Source organism: Pygoscelis adeliae, unplaced genomic scaffold (assembly GCF_000699105.1).
Source record: "Pygoscelis adeliae isolate BGI_AS28 unplaced genomic scaffold, ASM69910v1 Scaffold445, whole genome shotgun sequence".
NCBI classification, from domain to species: Eukaryota; Metazoa; Chordata; class Aves; order Sphenisciformes; family Spheniscidae; genus Pygoscelis; species Pygoscelis adeliae.
This window is the reverse complement of record NW_008824894.1, coordinates 83,082-106,356: the sequence shown is the minus strand read 5'-3', so window position 1 is coordinate 106,356 and position 23,275 is coordinate 83,082. Positions and strand designations below refer to the sequence as shown.

The following is a 23,275-nucleotide window of genomic DNA, read 5'->3' as shown; positions in this document are numbered from 1 at the left end:
TAAAAAGGATTAAGTTCAAGTGACACACTCAGTTTTGGAGTTTGTATGACTACAGTTCCGCTTCTCTTCTTTTGTTGTGCACAAGTAATTATGAGAGGTGCATCAGCAGTGACATTGCATTGTGTTCTCTTCTTCTGTGCTCCCCAAGATGATGGTGCCATCAGAGTGTGGAAGAACTTTGCAGACCTGGAAAAGAACCCAGAGATGGTAACTGCCTGGCAGGGGCTGTCAGACATGCTGCCAACTACACGAGGTGGGTTCCCACTAAGTTTTGGGGGGGGGTAAAAATCATTTGCGATGGTAGGGTTTTTTCTAGAGATGGGGAGAATAAAATGGGTTTCTCAACTTCAGCCATCAGTAACATCCTTGTTCAACAGTCTCTGCCTTCTGGGATGGCCTTTTGCCAGGCCTTGGTGAGGAATTACTTTTCCAGTTCTCACAAAACAAACCAACAAAACCAAAAGCCCAACACAGCAACCTCACACACACCCACTGAAGAACAATCGGAGCAGCCTCTTGCTGGGCAGCAGAAGGGCGCAAAGTCCTTGTCCTTTAGAAGCTTCACAGCAGCTGTCTTGCCCAAGCGTTCCTCTTAACTGTGTTCCTAAGGAGAGAACTGTAGAACAATGGTGGAACTGGGCGCTGCCCTGCTCCGCGCTCGGCGTGGCAGGAGGCGATTCTTCCCCTTTGGGTGGGATGGTAGCTCACGTATTGCCTCTTTCCTTCTGATGGGCTGCTCAGCCTTTGCACAGCTTTGCATGTTGCACCTGTGACCTCCTTTAGCCTGAGCTCAAGCTTTGGTAATTATTCTTCACTGTTTATTGTGGGTCAGGAGGTGGCAAGAGAATATGCAATCTAAATCTGACACGTGCAGAAGGACGTCACGGTTAGACATTGACCTGCTTTGAATGTTAGAAAAGTTGGCTAGAAAAAGATGTAAAAAGAGCACTGGCATCCAGCCATACACAAGATGAAGCCAGAAGACCAGTTTGATTAACCCTGAAGTCTGTTTTAGGATATGAAAGGAGGTGGACGTTTCATGCTTCTGGGACCTGGTAATGTACTAATGCTGTAATGGTGATTCTCTGTCAGTTAAATATTTTTAATCAAGGCAACAAGTTTTTCTAAATGTGCGGTAGTTCAATCAGCACTTGTGGGATTGACGCAGGAATTGCTGGGTGAGGCTCCCTGGCTTGTGCTGTGCAGGAGGTCAGATGAGATGACCATCATAATTCATCCTGACCTTAAAATCTGACAGTTCTCATTTCTGAGCTTATGTGGTTCATCACAGGAGCCTGCCACAGCTCTTTTAGCTATTCATTGGATTTTACTAGTGCTGCCTTGTTGAGCTCGTATCTGTTATGTTTTCTTTAACACCTCATGGTTCATCTCTGGTGTTTTAGGAAAGAGGAACTGTATTTGAGGTAACTTTAGGCTCTGTGCCTCGCTGCGGTATGTGCACAAAACTGATTATAAGCTGCTGGAAGTTTGCAGCATACTGTGAAAATTGCCATGGTCAAAACCTGCTCTTTGCAGAGATGTCAATAAAAGCAGGAGGAAAACCGCGGTAATGTACCCAGTGGTGAAAGGACTTAGGTGGAGAGGAAAGTGTCCAGTAGTCATCTCAAGTTGCCCTTTGTGGTGTTATTCGGTTGGTCTGTATTTCTTTCTTGTCAACACCAGCTTTCCTGAAGGATGTTGGTTTATGTTTACTATCCCTGGATTCAGGATCTTGCTTCCTTGGTGCTGGTAACGGACTCACCCAAACAACTGGGAATTCCCCCAGACTGCTCTGATCATCGGCTTCTCGCTGCATCATCAGTCATGTTCAGGGAGGATGCTGACAACTGTCAACTGAACTCGTTCAGGCTAATTCCATTTACCTGCCTTATTTTCCACATGCACCTTACCGAGGCATAGCATTCACTGATTGTACCTTACTCTACAGGCCTTTAATACAGCAGGAAGGATTGTTAGCGTCAATGTTTGACATTGCACAATAGGTTAAGAGCTGAGGCAAGAGCTTTATTTAGCTATAAGAGTTGAATGGTTACACTTGCCAAAACAGGAGTGTTGAAACTTCTAAGTCTGTTCTCTTTATTTTTTTCCCCTTTTCTTTCCTGCATAGTCTTAGGAAGTCTGGGTCCTGTTTTCTTTGTCTTTCACTTTTGGAGCAATGGAATTAGGTTCGGAAGAAGAGAAGCATAGATTTCTTTGTGGAGAGAGAAATAAATGTAGTCACTTCAAGAGAGCTATGTGGATCAAGTCCCCTTGGAAAATGAGACTCTCTTGAACAGTTCTTTTGCTGCCAAGACCATAGTTGTGGTTCAGCACTGGCTCATAAAACTGAAGATGCATCTTTGAAGCTACAGAGCTCAGGAGTTTTACTGGAGTTTGTTTGCTCCTACTATTGATTTCCTTCGCTCCCACCCTTTTCCCCTGTGTCATACTCATCTCTGAATTTAGTAGCTTTCTTGACAGCAACCAGAATACTGACTTTTCTAGGCAGTTTTCCCACTTATAAAAGGAGAGAGGAGTATGTAACACCTAAATACATCCTTTGGAAGCTTGAAAAGCCTCCCTGGGTTGTCTGAGTAATGGGAGGTCAACAATAACATGCTCAGGGGCTGCCTGAGAGGGGGAACAGACCAGAGTGAGGGCCAGAACTTAAATTTTTACACTCTGTAAAGGATTTGTTTGTGGTTTGCAGCCCGAGGTAAGCAAAATGAGCTGATACAGCCAAGTTAGTGTGTTAAACTTGGCCCCAGTTCATTGCACTTAATGATTGACTTGAGACTCAGGGTAGGTGAGTCTTAATTTAAACACCGGTAAACTACTGTGTGGGCACCCTCTTTTTTTCTGTATCAGATTTTTTGATTTTGATCTTGTTTAGATCTGCACTCATGATGCACCAAGAAAGTGTCTTTCAGTCAAAATCAGGGTGTTCAAAGCAGCATTGGTACCAGGTGCTCTAGTGTAAGGCAGCGACTGGGAATCTGCAGCAGGAGAGATGGAGGGGGCTGAGAAAAAGGCAAAACACCTGTTGTTAATAGCCTAGTGTTTCAAAAGATGTGGGAAAAACTAAGCATTTTCTAGTGTGCAGTGCAGGAAGAACATAAACCTGACGCGCTCTGAAGCTGTGATTTCACAGCAGGCGACTTTGGGAATTCTGGCAATTTCTACAGAAAGGGCGTTTGAAGGCTGCGGGTTGTGTGAGCGGCGTGAGCTTGCAGAGCAGCACAGAGACCCATCGCCTGGTGTCTGCACGAGAGCTCGGTTTGGAGCTGCTCTGAATTTGCAGTGCCAGGCAGGCTGGGTCACACAGCTCTCAAGCTGTCTCTTACGACAAGTCACCAGGCTTGTGCTTCTGAACAAAACTGCCATGTTTTGTATTGTTTCTTTGTGACAAAGGGAAACAAGCCACGATCTCACAGTCCGAATGGCTTTGCCCTTTAAAGCAGTACAGTTCTGGAATTTGGAAAAATACAGAAGTGTAACCAGCTGCTTCACAATTACCAGATGCCGTCTGCTCAGCTGTTCCCTCCCCAGCTCCTTGTGTGCTGTCGCAGATGCCTGCGTTGTTTTCCCTTCTCCAGTTCAGCAGAGAGAACCAGTATATCACTTCTAAAGGGGTGCCAGGGGAGGACCGAAGGGCTCAGCCCGTCTTTTCCTGAATACCTGGAGCTCCTTGTGCAAGATTTTCCAGGGTTGTCCCAAGGTGCCTCTCACTTCCCCGTTCGCTGTCATGCTGCAGTGCTCTCTTAATGCCTAATGGCTAGAAACTAGTCTGTGGCTGTGGCTAACTTAAGGGTTGTTTAAATGGAGCACCCATAAGTTGTTTGCACTCTCTGCGTGCTGGTTAGCTATCCCCTGAAATACAGGGCAGAGGAGTCCCCAGTACAGTGGCATTTGCTGTGGGGAGCCCAGACCTTCCATGGCAGAAGCCTCTTGTTCTGTGCTTGAGTTATTTGGATTTCCATCTGTCGCTTCCTGATGCGTTTTACTTCAGAACAGGGACCAGATCATGCAAAGGATAGTCTCCTTGTTCAAGAAGAAATGTCAAATCTGTGCTGTTGTCAGCCAGCCAGAATACTCACTTCACACATGACAAGCGCCACCATTGATGGCTTCCCAGGGAATGCTGTGATTGAACTAGTGCCTGCTCTCTGGATGGAGGCATGTGCTGCTCTTGGTGCTTCTGCTTCTCTTTTATGTTCTTTCCTTTAATTTGAGTTGCTTTTTCTAACCCTTTTTTAAGATTTATTTTTGCTCTGGCTGACCAACTTACCCTTAGCATCAACCCCTTAATCCCTGTCTTCTCACAGGTCTGGCCCGAAGGGTTTCAATCTATCTTGACAGAAGTAAACAGGGAGGTGAGTGCTTTCTTTCCTGTTACCTATGATCAGCTGGGGTGGGAAGGGCCTCCTCGTCTGGCTTCGGGTTGGTTGACTGGTTGGTTGGTTGATTTTTTTTTTTTTTGGCATTGTTTGAATGACTGCTGGGTCCTTGTGGTTCCTGAAAAGCTTTGCTGCTTCTACCTCTCCCATTCCTTGCCTGGTGTCTGCATCTGTAACAGCCGTGAGAAATGCAGGGAGGGTGTCTAGCTAAGCATAGCCAACCACTGGGAAAAGGGCATCTTCGTGTCGTATTCTCTGAGCTTTCTGCAGTGAGAGGAGGTATGGGTGGAATGTACAAGTCTCTCTTTTCCAGGAAGATTTCAAAGCATCCCTGGACAAAAGGGTTTGAATGACAGGTTCCAAACGTGAACCACCGTTAAGCTAATGTGGATTTTACTGGGGTTTATTTGTAACACACTTTTGCTGTAAAGATCATGTGAAAAGGATGAATCTTTCCCAGGAGGCTTAGAATAGTGGACTTTCGGCAAAGATATGCCTAATAAATTTTACAAATTCTGTTCTTTCACGTGGAAGGAAGGTAAATGAACTCCCCAGCCTCCATCTGCAGAAGCCAGGACTGTGCAGTGTCTGCATTGCTCTGGAGCCTGGCCCCCTCCTTTGCTGCCGAGGTCTTCGGGGAAAACAGATGGCTAATGTGTCAGGGCATCTTTGTGTGTATGCACGTCTATGGATGTTAATGTTGACATAGTCATCTTGGGTTATTAATCAATTATTAATATTTGCTGACTGATAAGAGCTGAATGTGTCTGTAATGATTAATAGGATGAAGATGATTGCAGTGGTGTGTGATTCAGAGCTCTTTAGCTTGAGGTCTTTGCAAATCTCTCTCTTATTGTTAACAGACAGAGCACTGGAATAGAAATTAGCAAAGCTGTTGTGTTGCTGTTAGCTGCCTGGCTCTGCATTTCACTCAAAAATCCACTGGCAAATGGAAAGGCTAAAATTAGCAAGACATGGCTGCAGGGAATTCCCAATTCAGTAAACCGGGCATCGGAACAGTTTAAAGAAATACCATCCACTCCCTTGCTGGATCAATACTGCTCATGCCAAGCAATCGCACTCTGTCCCGAGCACACAAATAACCGTGAATCAATAAAAAGCATTCACCAGCATTTTCTGGCCAGGTGTTCTCCTAGTGAAAAATGTAGCAAAAGGATTCCTTCTCTCTCACTGAAGAAATCTCAAAAATGTATGAGATTAGCTGTCTGCTTGACAGAAAAATACATCAGCAATATTTACATAAAATATACTAGTTTTGTCACTAAAGCACAGAAAATCTGTTCTCATTGCCTAGGCTTCTGTGAGGAATTTTTACCGAAAGAAAGATAGGGGACTCTCTTCATTCTTGCATCACTGGGTGCTGGTTTTAGGCAGGAATCACTGGGCATTGCTGTATTGCAGATCAATGGTAAATTAGAGAAAGACCAATGGCTTAATGGTCCAGGTCGTATCAGGCCGCTGTGGAAGTCAGCCCGGGAATCCCTAAGGTTCGTGTGAGCACAGAGCAAAGTCTGCAGCCGGCACCTTCAGCATCGTGAAGGCAGCTGAGCTAGCAGGAGTCTCGAGATGCATTAGTGTGACCCTCTGCCCAGGCTGCTTCACCTCCTGCTCCATCAGAGCTCTCTTGGAGTGTCTCAGCACACTGCTGCATTACCTCCCGTCGGCATAACTGAATGTGCGATACGAAGAAGGAGACGGTGTTAACAAGAAAATACACATCTGACCTGTGCCCATTTCTATCCATCGCTGCCTCGTGGGGGTTGTTGGTGCTGATATGTAAACAGCCATAATCTGTCTTACCTTGAGGAAATTTATACTGATGCCAAGCAAGAAAAAATAAGCACATGCTTGCCAGTTCCCTGCTTTCTTCCTGCTCTCCTGGGGCTTCTGAAACAAAATGAAAGACGTCAAATACCTGCTCTGCAGAAAAACAGGACCTTGCCCTCTGGAGGCTCTGCTCTGCTTTGAATACTGCTGACTCTTCTGGCAGTCAGTCAGCAATCCAGATGGGAGAGGGTGGAGAGGCAGCCTCAGAGTGTTCTTAGACATAAAAGTTAGCAGCTTACTGGAAGGGAAGTTTCATGGGGAGCTGCAGGGCTCTTGAGCTGCGTGGGGCAGCCTGCGACAGAGAGGAGCCTTGGCAGAGGGAAGGCTCTAACCTGCAAAAGCAGCTGATCAAATGATCATACTCAAGCAGAGCTTATACTGGAGAACAAGAGGGAGAGAGAAAAGTAGAGTGAGTCTTCCCACATCTCCTCGGGGGATGGTATCTTGTCCTTTAGGAATAAGAAGTTCCGGAGAAGCACCTTATTTCTGGTCAGATTTTTTTTACGGCAATAAAATAATTGGAGAAATTGCAGCTCCAGGGGTTTGTGTTCTTTTAATTGGATTTCCCCGCATCACAGCTACTCTTCTCCCTTGCTGCGCATAGTCCTTGGCATAAAAAGAGTGACACTTTTTGAAAGAACATTGTAGAAATTAATGATAAGTGAGGTCATACAACCCTCCCACTGCTTCCTGGAAATTAAAACAGTGATGCGCCTCATTGCTCAACCAGGAGGGCCCATGATTAAAAAATCATCAGTCAGAATACGAGATGCTTTTATATTGTGTTCTATGTAGGTATTCCCAATTTCATTGAAATGCCAAGTACAGGTTGGCCACATTCCAGTGACATTAAAAATAAGTGCAGACACTTGGAATGCAGCTGCTTTCAACACCAGTGTTATTTATTGAAATTTATACAAGGAACTATCCCATCCAGACAAATATCTGTTGCTTGGGGGAATCCTGAGGGAACAGCCATAGAAAGTTACAGCTTCAAGAACGGCTGTTGGTATGTGTTGCCTTGTCTATAAACTCGCATCGTACAGAACTGCAAGTACTTGTGTTAAAAGATTCAAAAACAAAAAAAAAGGGAAAACAAAAACCCCACAAACCTTTAAAAATTTCTTTTCCTGAGCTGTGGAAGATTTGTTGCTCATTATCTGAGAACATACAATGTTCCCATAAGGAATGTTAATCTTAACTACTGATGCATTAAAAGAATTGTATTGCCAGGATGCCTGTTTCTGCAATTCATTGGCTTCTGAGAGTACCACGGTTTCACTACTGGCCTTTATCAGATGGTTGCATTGGTGTCACGGCATTGCCCCTGTTTAATCTGTTTCTGTAAGTAGGTGGGAGCTTGGAAATAGGGTGGCAGGTAATGCAAAACCTCGCTACGTGGCTCAGGCTCTGGGTTTGCAGAGTACGTTACCTTTTTGCCAGAATGAGGCTGAGAAACGTCTTAGATGCCAAATGTGCAAGCCAAAACCCAGCAGGTGAACTGCAGTCTCAGTTGTAACATCCTGGAGAAGGACCTCTGTTAATTAAAAAGGAAATTATAATTAGTATTAAGTCCCACATTTGCTTCTCATCCCAAAATACTAGGAATTTAACATATAAATATGAGCCAATACTATATCATTTCCACCGTGAAAACGTTTGCTCTTACATAGAAATAGTTCAGCTATTTATGTCTCGTTTCGTACTGTGAGTGTCATCTTTGAATTTAACACTTCACAGTCAGAGGAAGCCTTCCCTGTTACACGCTTGCGAATGACTTGAACTATGTACAAAGGCTTTTCTTCTTTTCAGACACATTTGAATTCTGGTTTAGCATTCCCAGTCGCATCCTGGGGTCCCCTTTCCCCCTTTCCTTCACCCACTTCTTTGTCAGGGCATCACCTGGGCTGCAGCGGGAGCGGACCCCCTGGCCCGGGGCTGGTGCTTGGCACAGGCGTGACCTCTGCAGCCAGGACCCGCCACCATTCCGGGCTGCAGATGGAGCTGGCCCCATCTCCCAGCGGGAAGGTGCCAGGAGTTCTCCTCGGCTGCGGCTTTTATGCAAATATTCTGTTATTTCTGATGCCTGCATTGTGTGGTGCAATATGAGCATCTTGTACTCCGAGACTCCCTAGTCTGCCCTGAGCGCTGTGCATCAGAAGCAGCAAAAATGGTATTTCATATTTTCCTGAGAGAATAAGGCTGACAAAAGAAAGGGAAGATCCCTTGTTATGGGATGATCAAAATGCTGCTCTTCCCTTTTCCAGAGAGTAGAGGTTATCGCTTATGTGGACTATTTAAGTTTTATAAGAAAGGCAGAAGCTGCATTGGCTGCTTGGAAGAGCACGAGCTGCACCATACACCAACATCATCTCCCTCCTTTCTTTCCACCTGTGGGCTCTGTCAGCTCCTGTTTCAGGGTGAACCCTTGTCCTTTCTATCTGGTCATCTCTCATGGGAGATCTCTGTACCATTTTACATAAAGTGAAACCCCTCTGGAGCTTCTTCCCTCAGTGAAACTTTCCCTAGCCACCTAGATGGCATCACTGAATATCCTCAGTGCTTAAATTCCCAACAGATATGGCAAGACAAGCACTGAAAACGCCAGTCATCACTCTGAATTCACCGTCTCTGTCCCCCTCCACAGAAAAGACACCTGGGACTACAGCAGGCTGGGGACTCACTACTGATCAGACTGAAGAAAAACATTGTCTTCAAACTGGGGAATGTAACTGGAAAATTGGGAGCTTTAAAACTGCCTAAGAGTACATTGCCTACGTAACTCCATCAGTGATGGTAATGGTGATATCTATCTCAGCCTGCCAGGTTTATCTTGTCACAAGGGCCATAAACAAGATAACAAATGAAAATACTTCGGTGATGTTTATCACCTAAATCACTGCCTGCTTGTTTGCCTCTGATCTCTAGCAGCCCCCCTAGCTGCCCAGCAATCTGAAGTAACAATCAGTTTGACTCGCAAGATAAAGATACAAGCTCTCAGCTTAGCTGAGTCCCGAATTTCCTGCAGTAAGAGAACGGACCGTCAATAAACATCAGTAATCTTCTCAGTGGTATGCAGCAAGATCAGGAAATGGCTTGCACGCGATGCTTAGGTAAGGGGAGATGGGCAAAATGTTTTATCTGAATCTGTGCAAAACAAGGTCATTTCATCATCTTTGAAGAAAACTTGGTGTTTACAGGATGCTTCTGTCGTTTCCTTTGTGCCCTGTAAAGGTGTCTGGTCTGGTAAAAAGTACTTATGGCCCTTTGGTGACAAAGAGAATGTTGGAGTAGGTTTAAATTGCCTGCTGGGGCTAATTCCTAGCAATAAATGGAGACAAATTCACATTTGTACCTTCTAGACAAGCAAGTTGTGGAGTGGAACTACAGGAATCTCGCTGAAGGTGGCTGCAAGTGGCTCGGAGCAGGAGCCTGCAGCCCTGATGCATTGCGGAGTGCTTTCTGACTCCGGGTTGCATGTGGTTACAAAATACTTCTCAGCACTAGAGCCTCAGTTTGACATGGACGAGGGGATGAACCGCTGTTTCTGCAAGGCAAGGATGCTGCTTCTGCCTCTGCCGAAGGGAGAGCCCTGCCCGAGGAGATGAAAACAAACACAAAAACTGGAGTTCTTGTCTGGTTTCCTCGTGTAGTGCTCCTGGGGTTTTTTGTTTGTGTTTTTAATGCATGAATAAGAGCCTCCCTGGAAAACCTGTAGATTTGGGGTTGGTCAGTCATTGCAGCATAAAAAGCAAAAGATAATTGGTGTACAGCTCTCTGCTTTAAGCAAAATGTTTCTGTACTGTGGAGGCGGCACACAGGTACAAAGAAGTCCCTTCTAATTAAATGTACAAGAATTGTTCCTCGGAGGTTTCCCCTGCCGAATCAGGGGTTTCACTGCCAGCTATTTCCTGAGTCCCAATATCTGGTTTGTTCTGATGTTTGTGTGCTCTGTGCTTAGGAGAGCCAGCTCGCTCAATGGCTTTTGGACATCTTATTCCCCCAGCTGGGAAAGGAGGTGACATACACTTACTCTTCTCTGGAAATTGCCGTACCGGCAAAGTTCATGAGTTCACGCAGTCCACCAGCCTGTTTGTAAGCAGGTGCCTATGTCAGGTGTTTTGGGGATAGAAAATCCCTTGTAATTCTCTTACAGCATGGATGGGATGTTTTTCTGAACTTTGCCTAGCAATCAGTTTATGCCCTCAAAGATGAGGAGCAAAAGCTCTTGTAAATGTATTTGAGCTACTGTAATTGCAGAATGTTTCCCTCCTTATCCCTATAAGGTATAGCAAATGGGTTTTTACTTCTACCAAGCTGTTTAATTCAATATCTTGCAGCAATGACTTTGCTATTCCTTGTTTAGAAACATCTCCCCTTAGCCACATATTTCTATTAGAATGAGCAGTCATGGTAATCCAGAGGCTCTCAGGTCTTGCTGTGCAAGATGTCACCAGTTTAGTCTACTTCAATCATCATTTAATCTGATGTTCTCATGAAGTGGTGGATATTTTATTAAGACTTCCTTGGAAGTCCCCAGTAGCTTGGCAAAGTCCCTGGAAGGCTATATTCACCTGCCTGTAGGGGCCATCTGCACCTCGGCTTTTCTAAGCACTTAAGCTAGCCAAGGAGTCAAAGACATTTTGGACTCAAATCCAGGACCAGCTGATTTGATCCCATTTGGAGGACGTATGGATGTGTGTGGATGCAATTTTAAATTTCCTCTAATAATGGTAGTTTCTGTAGCATGAGGTCATGAAAGCCAGTGTTCTAATTAGCGTGGCTCTGCCTGTGCTGATGTGGAGAGTAATTTGCACGTCCTGCCTGTGTTTTATCTTAGGCGCAGGAATGGTAGTCGACTGGGAACAAGAAACTGGGCTCCTGATGACATCGGGAGATGTGAGGATAATCCGGATCTGGGACACAGATCGGGAAATGAAAGTACAGGTAACATCTGCGTGTTTGTCCCGTTCACCTTTTCCCTCCCAGAACACATCCCGTGCAGTGAGTTACCCTGTGCATAGCCAAAGCATCTGAGACTCATCTGTGAAGAGCTGACAGGTTCTGGAGCTTCTGCTTCCCTGCTTCAGAGTCATGTTACCAGATAAATAAAAATATACACGTACTTAGCAAGCGTGTCAGGTCTTTCCTGGAAGCTGCTGCTGTTACTCTGGGCGGTGTGCAGTAGTGTTTGGGAAAGGTGAGGGCTGTGAAATCCAGAGGCAAGCACCAGGATGCAGACAGGATTTCCTATTAGCATATAACTGAAATAGTGTAAAAATTCTTGAGGAAATTTAGCAATGAGGTGGGTTGGTGATAGAGGATTCGGACTTACTGCTGCTATCTCTGCTTCTCTGGGAAGCACACAGAGGCAATTACAGATCAATGCTGCTCTCGTACCTACCAGCCAAAGGTCTGTCTTCAGGAAAGCTGCATCCACGCAGAGAGCACTTACGTACCTGCTCAGTCCGCTCCTGCGTCGGGACCCAAGTGCTCGGCAGGGCAGAAACACGAGCATTTCCTAACCGTGCACTGTTCAAATGCAGCCAGTGGAATTGTTGCCGTCTTGGGCCGGTCTGACTGAGGTCAGAAGTTTGCTCCGTGTTGTCTGGCCTGGGTATCAAAGGATGAAGATGCCTGCGAGCCTGCTGGCGGCTCCCTCGGCATCCCCACGTCTCCCTGGGGAGCTCTGCAGACCCGCACGCTGGGGTACCCCGGGGTGTTCACATCTCACCTCTGAAACGAGGCAGCCCGAAAGCATGATTTCACTCGTACGTAACTTTCTGTGTGGTGTAATGGGGAAAAGATGCTGCAAGCGTTGATGTCAATAGTAATTAAATAGAGGTTTCTCAGGAACTACAAGAAGAAGCAGTTGGTCTGTGAGAATGGAGTCACCATGCTGGAGAAAAAAGGAAGACCAGTTTTCAAAGCTTCTAGAAATTAATTACCTTTGGATGAACATTAATTACGACACTTTGACCCTGCAATGCAGGATAATTAAGCCTATGGTAATCTTAATTACTTTCACATACTTTTTCTATGTAAATTAGGGAACAGCAAAATTCAGGAGGTGAAAATCTTTTAAATGATGATTAACGATTGCGCTGAAAGTATCTAAAAACATGTTGTTTCTTTTTTAATTGCAAAGATTGGTTTGTTGAAATTCAAGTGATTGAAACTTCCTGACTCAGTAACACTGGAAAAGTGAAATTCAGCACAAAGAGCAGCGAAGCTATGTAATCCAAGCTAATAAAGGTGCCTTCCCCACTCTTTGAACTACAAAAAACGTACCTCTGGAAGCACTTGGGATGTAGCTGAAGAAACAAGTACTTCATTTTCACTTCTGCTGATTGTTCCTGCTTCAAAGACAGGATCTGGGTTTAGGCAGTTAGAAGAGCTGCTGAGAACAGCCCTGAAGGTTGGTGCTCTAGCCAGCAGCTTCTTTGCTCAGCTGAGGCTGTGAATAGCAGCTAGGAAAGGTGAATATGCACAGAAGCGAAAATAGGATTGAAGTGTGAAATTAGCTAATGCAGTTCTAACGTGCCTCCTGATTGTTATCCTACTTTTTCAGTGCTGCTTAGGTTTTTTACCTGTTTTAATGGAAAATGTTTTTCCTTATAACAGGCATAGACATTATTCTAAGCAGTTCTTTTGCTTATAGCAAGTAAAAAAGGGGAAAGTAGCAGCGTTAGTAAGAGTGCACAACGTGTTCCCAGCACAGCTGTCCTTGCAAGCGCCAGTCTTCTTTTTCCGTGTCACTTTTTTTAATACACGCAGTGTCTGGCATCTAATGAGATAACCTGAATCTACTTGTCACATGTCTTAAAGCGGTGATTGATAGGTGGCACAGGACTGTCTCGCTTTATCTTGCGTAAGTGATTCTCCGGCGCTGTATTGTAGTCAGGCAGGTCATTGTGTTGTCTAAGGCTTACGTGTCTCCTCTGATGTTGTTCAAGAGCTCCAGAGCTGCCTCACCACCGCCTGCTGCCCGCGGCTGCCAGGCCTGGCTTCCTGGGCTGCCCGTGGTGAAGAGGAAGGTCATGCTTAGTCTGCTTAGCTTGGCCCATTTGCAGCAGCCACTGGGGCTCTGCAGAGGTGTAGTGATGATCCCAACGATGAAAGGAGGAAGAGCGCAAAGTATTTAAAAAGTAAAATAAAAAATAAAAAGAAACTGAAAGAAATGGACTTCGTTAATGATAACTGGAGCCATTCTGGGTAAAAGGAGCTACCTTCTGGTAAAATCATTTTATTGTTTCCAGGGGCCCAATATTTTTTTTGTCTGGCACAGACAAAAAAAAAAAACCCAAAACAAAAAGCTTCTTTTACAAGAGGCATTTAAATAACTTCCTAGAACTTATTTGGGTGTTGATTTGATGCGCAAAAAGGGCCAATACCTTGCAGCTCTGTACCTTTTTTTGCATGGGTGGTATTACCTATAGCACACTGTATGTTTGGGTTTATATGTGGCATTATATATGCCATTACGATCTTTTGCCTTCTACAGGTCTGTTTGTCTTACATGACTCTTTTCCTCCAAATTATATACAGTCCTTCCTGCCATTCCAATGGCATTTACAACTTTGTGTACAACAAAGATGGTTTATGGAGAAATAACTCCTCTGGCCATTTATTTTAACTAATTAGATACTCTTAGTAAAGAATAATATTAACTCCTCCTTCCCAAAATAGACCTTGCCTTTGTTTGGGTTTATAAAGCTGAATGATTTGCAAAAGCTGGTTTTGCTGGAATTCCTCCTCTGGGCCTGGCTCTTTGGGTCGATCTGTGGGACTTGTGGCTCCAAAACACGGCAGTGGCAGTGACCATCGTCCCCAGGGTCACCACCCCATTGTTTCTGGTCGTGTCCAGAGAGCCTGAAGGAAAACTTCACACCGACAGAGTGTCACGGTGTTCTGAGTGACAGGTGGAACCTGGTTTAGTTTTGGACTGATTTACAGAATGGGGAAAGGAAGAGGAGGAGGACACAGGGTCCACCTGGTTTAGCACCTTGACTCTAGTGCCCTCTCTTCGGGGCTCTAGACTTGAAGACACATCGTGGTCCCAGCTTGGCTTTTGTGTGCTTTCTCCCTAGGATATCCCCACCGGAGCTGACAGCTGTGTGACCAGCCTCTCGTGTGATTCTCATCGTTCATTAATCGTGGCGGGGTTGGGCGACGGCTCCATCCGTGTGTTTGACAGGAGGATGGCTCTGAGTGAATGGTAACTACCCGTCCTTCCCGGGTTTGGTGAGATCCTCGTGTTCCCTCCTTCCCTTCAAAATGTTTCTCTATTTGTTCCTCAGCCGCGTCATGACCTACCGAGAGCACACGGCCTGGGTGGTGAAAGCATACTTGCAGAAACATCCTGAAGGCAATATCATGAGTGTCAGGTAAAAGAGATTTTACTGTTTGAGCTGTTTTCTCTTAAAAAGAGTTTGCTTTTCTATTTAAAATCTGCCTCTGGTATTTCAAGAGCTAAGAGGGTAAAGCTCTTTAGTTTGCAATTGGCTTCGGTAATTAACTCCTGCTCCAAACTTGGTGGAGAGAAGGCAAAAAGAAATGTGAAGCTTTCCTTGGAAGCCTGTTAGTGAGATTTGAGAGTAAACAAGAAGGCGTCTTTGCTGAAATCACTATCATGAGGCGTGTGAGGGAGGAATCAAGTGAACCAGAAACCTAAGCTAGATATACTATAACTTATGGTTGTTGTTCTTTATTGCCAACATCTCCGTGGGTCATTTGAGAGAGGACACGAGAAGGAAGGTTGATGTTGCATCTGTTGGGCATATTTTTGTGCAGGATTACTTTGCTGTCTAGCAATTTTCTACACATAAATCCATTTCTGCTGCCTGGTAAATACTGCGGAGAGAGCAGCATATACTTATTTGGCCATTAAAGAACAGCAGAATATAATTTATTGTCACAAAGCCACTGTTTGCACACAAAGAGGCTCTTTTTCTTGATTAAAAAATGAAAACAAAACATAATTTTCTGGGATTCAGAGCATTCCTGAGGTGGAGGATGGGCCAGCAAAAATGTATTAAGACTTTCAGAAAGGGGATTATGTGATGCAGCTGCCAGATTTGTCGAGCTCACATATTAGAGTTTTTAATCTTCCTTTCTGTAATCTCCTTCAACAGTCCCAGCGGTCAGGCCTGTACGCTTGGCCAGCCTAGGTCTGAAGGCTCATTATTTCCCCCTCCTCAGTGCCCTTCTCAGCACGTGGTGCTTTCTCTTGGGACTGAAAAGGTATGAGAAAATGTTGTACTTCAAAAGACAGGTCTGGTCTCATCCCAAAGGAGCTCGGTTTGTTGAGACAAGCCACCTTGCTCTCAGTTTCTCCCAGTTCACTCTCTTTTTCAGTTGACAAGAAGATCCAAGAAAAACGAACGTTAGGACGTAGCGAGGTCTTGGTCTAACTATTTCCTGAAAAACTTGAAGGCATTGTATTGCTTGTGCAGCAGTTCTCTGAACCTCGGAGAAACTTTTTCTCTGGACCAGAGGCAGGAGTTTGTAACACAGGACTGGTGACTCTGAGCCAGATCCTACAGCTCTCCAGTGCCTGGCGCTAGTTCACCACGTGTGCTGTGTTCAGCTGCTTTGATCTATGTGCTAGTGCTGCCACAGTGCTTCTAATTAACTGTCAGGTTTGCTTTTATCAGTCTGACAGCGTTGCTAGAAAAGGTCCTTAAACACCTTCTGAATATCCTGGTTTAATAGCTTAGCTGTTGTTGACTACTTGTTCTCTGTTATTGTTCAGCTGGGATGTGTTTTCCTGTGTAGTCCTTCATCACAGAACTTCACTTCCATTTTAAAGCTCTTGCATGGTCTTCCAACACATTCAGAACCATTTTCAAGGTTCAAAGCTTTAAATGAATTTACTGTATATTTGATCTCTCTCAAACAATATTTCCATCTAGTCTTTAGGATCTAAATCAACCTCAAGTTTAATTTGTCTTGTATTTAATTATGTGACAGCTGGAGTTGCAGCTTCTTATAATGATATAAGTAATCCTGTATAACAGCCTTTCGATCGGTATTAGATATTCCAGAGGTAAAAAAACCAAAGGCAATATGCTTCTTAATGCTTTCGTTGTTCTTAACCCTATAGGGTGATTCACAGTTGTATGGCCATCAGTGATTTGCAAAAAGAAGTAACACTTTAAAAGTTGTGGTGCCAAAAGCCTTACTTCTGCTGCCAGCAGAATAAGATAGGATGAGTTGACTTTGAATTTAGTTTCCGTAAGAGACTTTTCTGTTCATCTTTCTGTACGTCGGTTGACCAGTCTCCTACAAGGAGCTCAGAAGAGCAGATGTACCATAGCAAAATCTTCAGTCCTTGGTTCCAGGGCTGTAGGAGAAGATGCACCCTCTTCACATCTAACAGACGTGATTCTACTGATGTATTTCAGAGAAATCACTTAACAAAAAGAAAACATTTGTGTTTGAAAGGTGCTTGATCTACTAAGCACAGTATCTTGCCACTGCCACTATTGCTTTCTCCACCTTCTCTTCCCTGATAAAGTCATTAATAGGATTGACACATCACCTGAGCGTTAGCAGGGTTTGTTACGCCTGGTCCGCGGAGTACTTTGGACAGCACGGACTTGTGCATCTGTGTCCGAACACTTGGCGTAATGGATGGTACCAGCAGATCCCATCTGGTTGGAGTTTTCTAATACAATTTCCTGCTGCGAAAAGGAGAAGGAATTCGGGTCTGACATGCAGCTTTGGTATATTGAGTATGACATAACAGTAAAGGCACTTATACTCAGGGATGAGCTGTAAGCGATAAAAGTAATAATGGATCGCTCCTGAGGGCAGAGGCAGAGCTGTTTGCACAGCTCGTAATGCATGCCAAATGTAAGTGACATCAGTGGGAATTCAGCCGTACTGACGGAGAAGGCAAGGGTGCATGTCATCTCTATCCTAATTTTCTGATCAAGGTGGTCAGCTCACAGACAGGCATATGGCTCGATTTCCTGAGCTTTAGGATCTGGTTTGAATACAGCCTGATGTTGTGAAACTCATGTGTTGGCAGTGTAAATGGAGACGTGCGGTTCTTTGACCCCCGGATGCCAGAGTCCATGAAGGTCCTTCAGATAGTCAAAGGGCTGACGGCCCTTGACATTCACCCACAAGCCAACCTCTTTGCATGGTAAGTTTTAGTTTCATCTCCTGCATCCCTGGAGTGGACAGAGAAGACAATTTGTCTCTGCAGAACATCATTCATGGTTTTTTGTTGGTTTTGTTGTTTGTTTTAACCTCACCACAAACAGTGCAGCTTCTTTCCCATGTTTGCAGCTCAGGAATTTTATCCCTTGCATGCGTTAGTGAAACCTCTGCACTGCTGACTTAACGTGATGGTTTACGGTCTAACACTCCTATGTCAGATCCCCGTTCACAGTCAGCATGTGTATTTTTGGGCTCTGAGTGGGGACCAGCAACTGCTCCACAGCCACGTATCCTGGAGGCTGTCAGGGGATCTGCTCTCAGTGAGTGTGTGCATCAGCTCTTCGTGTTTTTCTGTCTTAGTCCTGCAGTGTAACAGGTAACTGCGGTTCCAGCCTTTCTGTAAATATTTCTGCACTGAGGTTACCATGGTACAGATAGAGTCAGTCTGCCCACTTACAAGAACTCATTGCACACTAATCTGATAACAGCTCAGGTCGACACAGCTGAAAAGGGGGCTGTAGGCAACAATATTGTTGTTACCACAGCGTTCTCAGTGACACCATGTTCTCTTGATTCCCTTCCAGTGGCTCAATGAATCAGTTCACTGCAATCTACAATGGAAACGGAGAGCTGATCAACAATATCAAATACTACGATGGTTTTATGGGACAAAGAGTTGGAGCCATCAGCTGCTTGGCTTTCCATCCTCACTGGGTCTGTATTCTCTGGTTTTGGATTTTGGAATTTGCATTTCTTAGTTAATGTCCGTGTTGGAAAGGCACAGAGACTCCTCTGGCACGGAGAGATGCTGCCCCAGCCTAGTCTTCTGGGGATGCTTTGAGCCTGACTCTCCGCCCAGGTCCTTTAGTGCTGGTCCTCCAGGCTGTTCCAGACGACCACACTGGCGGTGCCGCTGGTGCTGCTGGTTTATGATGTGCACCTACGGCTAGAACAGGACTCCCAAGGCTGAGCCCTTTTTACTTGTGGATCGACTTGATACACTGTTCCCATTTCTTTCCATCACTCTGGGACTGCAGCCTGGCTTAACTCTGTAGTTCTTGCCACAGAAGTTGTCCAAGGTGAATTTGCCTGGAGCTGACTGGAGAGGTGCAGTCTCTCACTTCCAGCACGCAAAATTTGATGTGCTTATTTATTCTGTGCCTCTTCTCTTGCAGAGGGTAGGCTCACCCCGTGTCTCTGGGGCTGCTTTTACACCACCTTATGTAAGGCTTTAGGAAGACCTGATGCTGTGCCGTTAGAAAAACTGCACGTCAGAAAAATGAGAGAACTGCAAAAATTAAAGGCATAAGCTGATAAAGTCTAGAATGAATCAGAGTAAAAAGGAAATTTCAGAATACGTCATAGCTGAGGTGGCTCTGCAGTAGTCATTAGAGAGAGAATCTGGTTGCTACTTAATTAGGAGACAGGTGCCCATCTGCATTATGGACTTCTGCTCACCCAGAGATGAGAAAAAATGAAGGAGACCGAAAGCCTGAGAAAACAACGTGAATGGATGACAAAAACAGGAGGCGGCTAAAGAAGGCATTTAGACAGAGTTATTTTAGAAACCTGCAGATCAGAACACAAATATTTAATGTGTAATGGGAAAGAGCGGTGGGAATGATAAAGGGCCTGGCGGAGAGGAGGGAAGAGCTGTGTGCTATCCTGCGATTTGGTATTAGCTGGGCAGGGAGGGGGAAGGCAGTTTTCCTGCCTAGGTTATATGCGTTTTACATCCTGAAGATAGCAAGGTTAAAGGAAAGCTCATCTCCTCCTTGGTTTTGGAAAGCCGCTTTGCACAAAGCTAAAGAGTGATTTTGCTGTCCTACGGTTTGGGGGACAGAGAAAGAAGCGGCTAATCATTTGAAATGTTTCACTCTTCAAAAAAGTGAACAAAGCAAGCCCTGTCCAGCCCAGGTCTCCGCTGATGAGATTGTTCCTCGGCCTCTCAGTGGAGGGAATGCTAATTTTCAGTCCAGGCGACTGTTCCTAACTAGCAGATTTGCAGTCATTTAGAAAAATTATGTTAGTGGTTGGCAACTAATAGTCACCATAATTTTTCCCTCTGGCTGAAATGGGCATATAACTCGCTGGGACGATGTAGGTGCTGGCAGAAATGTCGTCAGAGCTGCGTTGGCAGATGCACTTAAGAGCTTTCAAGCATCTGGGCGTTACTGCTGAAAATGTCGACCGTTACCATTTTGCCTGTGATGCGTCTCTCATTACTGCGTGACACCTGTACATTTATCCCCGATTTGCTCTTTCCACAGCCTCATCTGGCAGTCGGAAGCAATGACTACTACATCTCGGTGTACTCAGTGGAGAAGCGGATCAGATAATGGCTCGTGGCAGCGGCACTGGAGAAGGGAGTCCCAGCGGGCAGGGCTGTGTCTCACCCATAATGTACATAATGAAATTATCGACTTGAATGTTTAGTGTTGGCTGCTGCTGCAACCCATAACTTGAACATTTTTTTTTTCTGACTTAGCTACTGATGATTTTGACAAGGGGAAGAGAGACAATCTCCTTTTTTGTTTGTTTTGGGTTTTTTTTTCCCCATCTATATCCTCTAAAAGCTACAGAAAAGGAACATTTTATTTTTGTTTCCAGTGGTTGGCTTCTCTGTTAGAAACGTGGCTCCTGAGCTTGGAAGGACTGGATGAGGCAATACCCTTGAAAAGGGCTTTTTTTTTTTTTTTTTTTTGTCTCTGTTTCTTTGTTTTGCTGGAGCGTAGGTTGCTTTAAGGACTGAAGTCAGGACTCACCTACAGCTCTGTGCGTTCGACCAGACCGTGGGGACCCCTCCAGCTGCTGCCTACCCTGTGCAAAACAGTAATTCCTCCGACAGGGCAGCGAGACCTGAGCTGTCCATCTGCAGAACAAACATACATGCTCCTGCACTGCTCGAGCATGGGCAAGGGAGGCAGGAAAGTGTCTCCTCTGCATGAACCTTGTCCTCTCTGCAGCGTCCTGTCCAGTGGAAGCAGAGACAGAAGGCGACTTGGTGGCAAGGGGAGGCAAGGATCCTGAGGAAAAGGGCTTGAGGAGATGACAGGAGCAGGGCAGGATGCCACCGTACCATAAGGTTGCACATACAGGAAGAAGAGGGAAGAAAGAGAATGGACACCTCTAACGTCCCAACAAGCCTAGAGGAAGTCACTCATGTAACCACTTTCCACTCAAGCACACGGTGCTGTTGGGGAGGTGTGGGTATCTCGGTCACTGTTACTTCTGCAGTCACTGTCCTTCTGCCCACAGTGAACTCCACAAACACGTTTGACAGCCTGGGAGCTCTGCCCAGACAGCGAGGGAGGCTCCAGGTTCAAGCCACGGGCTTTCGTCTCACTCCAATATGCTAATAATCAGCAAGGTGGTGGTCAGGAGAATTTGCACACTTGCTGCTGTGTGTATGCAGCTGCACACGTCGTGTGGACGTGGCTGTGGTTTGTCTGTCTGTCCCTGCGGAACTGGGCATGTCACCACCCATGGTCTGAGCACAAGAGAATCACTAAAGGAGGGGGAAGACAGCAGGTCATCCTGCTTTGAGCAAAACGGTTTTGTCCCAGCTGTCTAGGGGAAAGCCTGCTCCATCTTCCGCACCTTCCATGTCTGAATAATGAATGTTTCTGTCCCTTGAAATCCATGATGTGTCTGGAGATGGGTGTGGGGAAGGGGTAGGCAAAGCCAAAGGGCAGGTTTCTTTCAGGTGGTTGCTGCCGAGGTGCGATTTAGCTGGCCGAGAACAGAACTTGCACTGTGCAAAAATCACTGCAGCGACAAAAGTTGACCTGCCGAGTCCAGAAGTCCCTAGGTTTTTCTTCCAGCTGGTATCACAGGGTCTGCAGGCTCCCAGCAAACTCTGCCAGCGATGAGGCTGACGGCGAAGGAAATACTAATGAGGGAAGAGGTGAGAAACGTTCTCTCCCTGTGCGGATGGCGGCTTCACCTCTGCCATGGCACCTGCGGGCTGCGTCTGACCTGTCACTGCTCCTTATACACCAGATAATCGTGTTTCCTATATTACTGTCGTGTTGAGGCAGCTGGGCCACGCAGGGGTCGTGGAGTTGGCCCGCTGGCTGTCCCAGGCTTGCTGCAGGGAAGCCGAATGCAAAGTGCCGTACGCACGTCTGGATACTGGCTTCGGTGGGGGTCCTTGAACCGTGGAGCAGGTGCCAAAGGCTGGGCACCGAGTCCTTACCCTGAGCACCGTCGCTGTCCCTCCTGTAGCAGGGAGGCCGAGGGCCACTTCGCAGGATGACGAATCAAAGGCTTTAAACTTAAGAAAAACTACCTAAAAGTCCACTTTTGAGTTACCAAAAGTTAATTATGGTCTAACAGAGCTGTGCCTCTTCCCGACCCGCCGAGCGGCTCCCCTGCTGCTCCGGCATCGGTCCCAGCGGTACGCGTCTCCTCCGCCCTGCCCGTGCCAGGGGCCGGCAAGGGGCCGGCAAGCGTGGAGCCGGAGTTTGGGATCTCCATGTAACCGATTAACACACACAGCTTAAAAAACAATAGATTTTTAACTTATATCAGTGTATTCGTTAAAGGAACAAGAAATAACCTGGCGAAATGCGAAGGTGCGTGGTGGGGAAGCTGCTGCTCCTTGTCAGCGCTCCCCGGTCCCAGCCAGCCCCAGCGGCCAGGAGGTGGGTTTTTAACTAACTCGGCCTGTTTAGCTTTCATCTAAGCGTGTGCGTGTGTGGGCTGTATTTTCACAGGTCTGATGCAGAGATTCAATCATGACGTTTAACCAAGGATCTGGAGAGCATCCTACCTAAAAGTTCACTTATCTCTATTTATTTTACAAAAATAAAAAAATATAAAAAAACCACACGATTGTAATGTGAGAGTAAAACAATTACAAACAAATAAATGGTTAATAAAAAATAAATGCAGAAACACTTCCCGGTCTGAGGGTTGTTTCCTGGGGCAGAAGTGGGGAGGGGGGACAGCCATGGCCCAAGAAGGAACCAAGTTAAATTTTAGGTGACAGGCCGTGTGGTTCTGGGCAGTTTCCCCGCGGAGAAGAGGCCGGCTGCACGTGGGGATCCTGGGCGAAAGGCACTTGTACGAGCGCCCGGGTCCCTGCTTCTGAGGTTGAGCAGAAGCAGAGCGTTTCTACTTTGCGGCTCTGCAGGAACCTGCGTGTGGGTCTGAGCCTCAAATCCAGCTCTCGAGCGCTGGCTGCAGCCCAGAGCCGGCTCACCGAGCAATAAACTGAAACAGTTAGTGGTGTCCTCATCCCGAGGGCCTGGGCAGCACTGTCCCCTCCCTGTCCCCTTCCCAGGGCGTCCCTTCCACCAGCGTGGTGACCGATGCTCCTACAGTCCTGCTGGGTCCCGGCTGAGACACCGAATCCCCACCAGCACCGCACGTTCCCGTGCCGGTGTCAATGGTGAGAGCACGGGGGGGCCGGGGGTCTCTCCCGGCTGGACCCAGAGGCACTGAATGCCACACGCATCCGACCCGGCATCGCTGCGGGAACCACCTTCCACGTGGTTTTGTTCCTGTTATTTTTCACCTCAACCCAACTCTGCAGGCTGGCGTTTTGTTCGCGGCAGCAGCGTGGAAGCGAGGGCTGGTCTCTAATCGCCTTCTCCAGAGGCGAAACCGTAATTAGGGATGCGGGGCGGCGCAGAACGAGCGGTTGGGTGATCCGGAGCGAAGCTGCAGCGGGAGAAAAAGAGGCATTTTCTGTCGCCTTGCCTCGCAGACCCAAAATCTTTAAGCGAGCTTTGATCACTCCAGGGAGTGCCGTATTGCAGGCACGGCGCATCCAAAAATAACCACGTTTGGACTCGGCAGACGCAGCGTGGCTGGGGGGGGGCCAGCCGCCGGGCGGGGTGTTCCTCCGGGCGCAA

At 46.3% G+C, this 23,275-nt stretch overlaps 2 protein-coding genes across 3 annotated transcripts in view; both read left to right on the top strand.

The window, feature by feature from the left end:
- Positions 1-22,286, top strand: part of RPTOR (regulatory associated protein of MTOR, complex 1) — a 162,328-nt gene extending 140,042 nt beyond the window's left edge. The window contains exons 28-35 of one of the 2 annotated variants that reach the window (XM_009324533.1): positions 149-253; positions 4,326-4,373; positions 11,086-11,192; positions 14,336-14,463; positions 14,546-14,632; positions 17,281-17,397; positions 17,999-18,128; positions 19,685-22,286. In XM_009324533.1, the coding sequence (XP_009322808.1) occupies positions 149-253; positions 4,326-4,373; positions 11,086-11,192; positions 14,336-14,463; positions 14,546-14,632; positions 17,281-17,397; positions 17,999-18,128; positions 19,685-19,753 (791 nt within the window). In that variant the 3' untranslated portion in view covers positions 19,754-22,286. The remainder of the gene's footprint in view (positions 1-148; positions 254-4,325; positions 4,374-11,085; positions 11,193-14,335; positions 14,464-14,545; positions 14,633-17,280; positions 17,398-17,998; positions 18,129-19,684) is intronic. The other variant, XM_009324534.1, reaches the window with a different exon arrangement.
- The window catches only part of CHMP6 (charged multivesicular body protein 6), a 10,120-nt gene continuing 8,828 nt past the window's right edge, over positions 21,984-23,275 (top strand). Inside the window, exon 1 of the mRNA XM_009324577.1 lies at positions 21,984-21,991. Coding sequence (XP_009322852.1) covers positions 21,984-21,991 — 8 coding nt within the window. The remainder of the gene's footprint in view (positions 21,992-23,275) is intronic.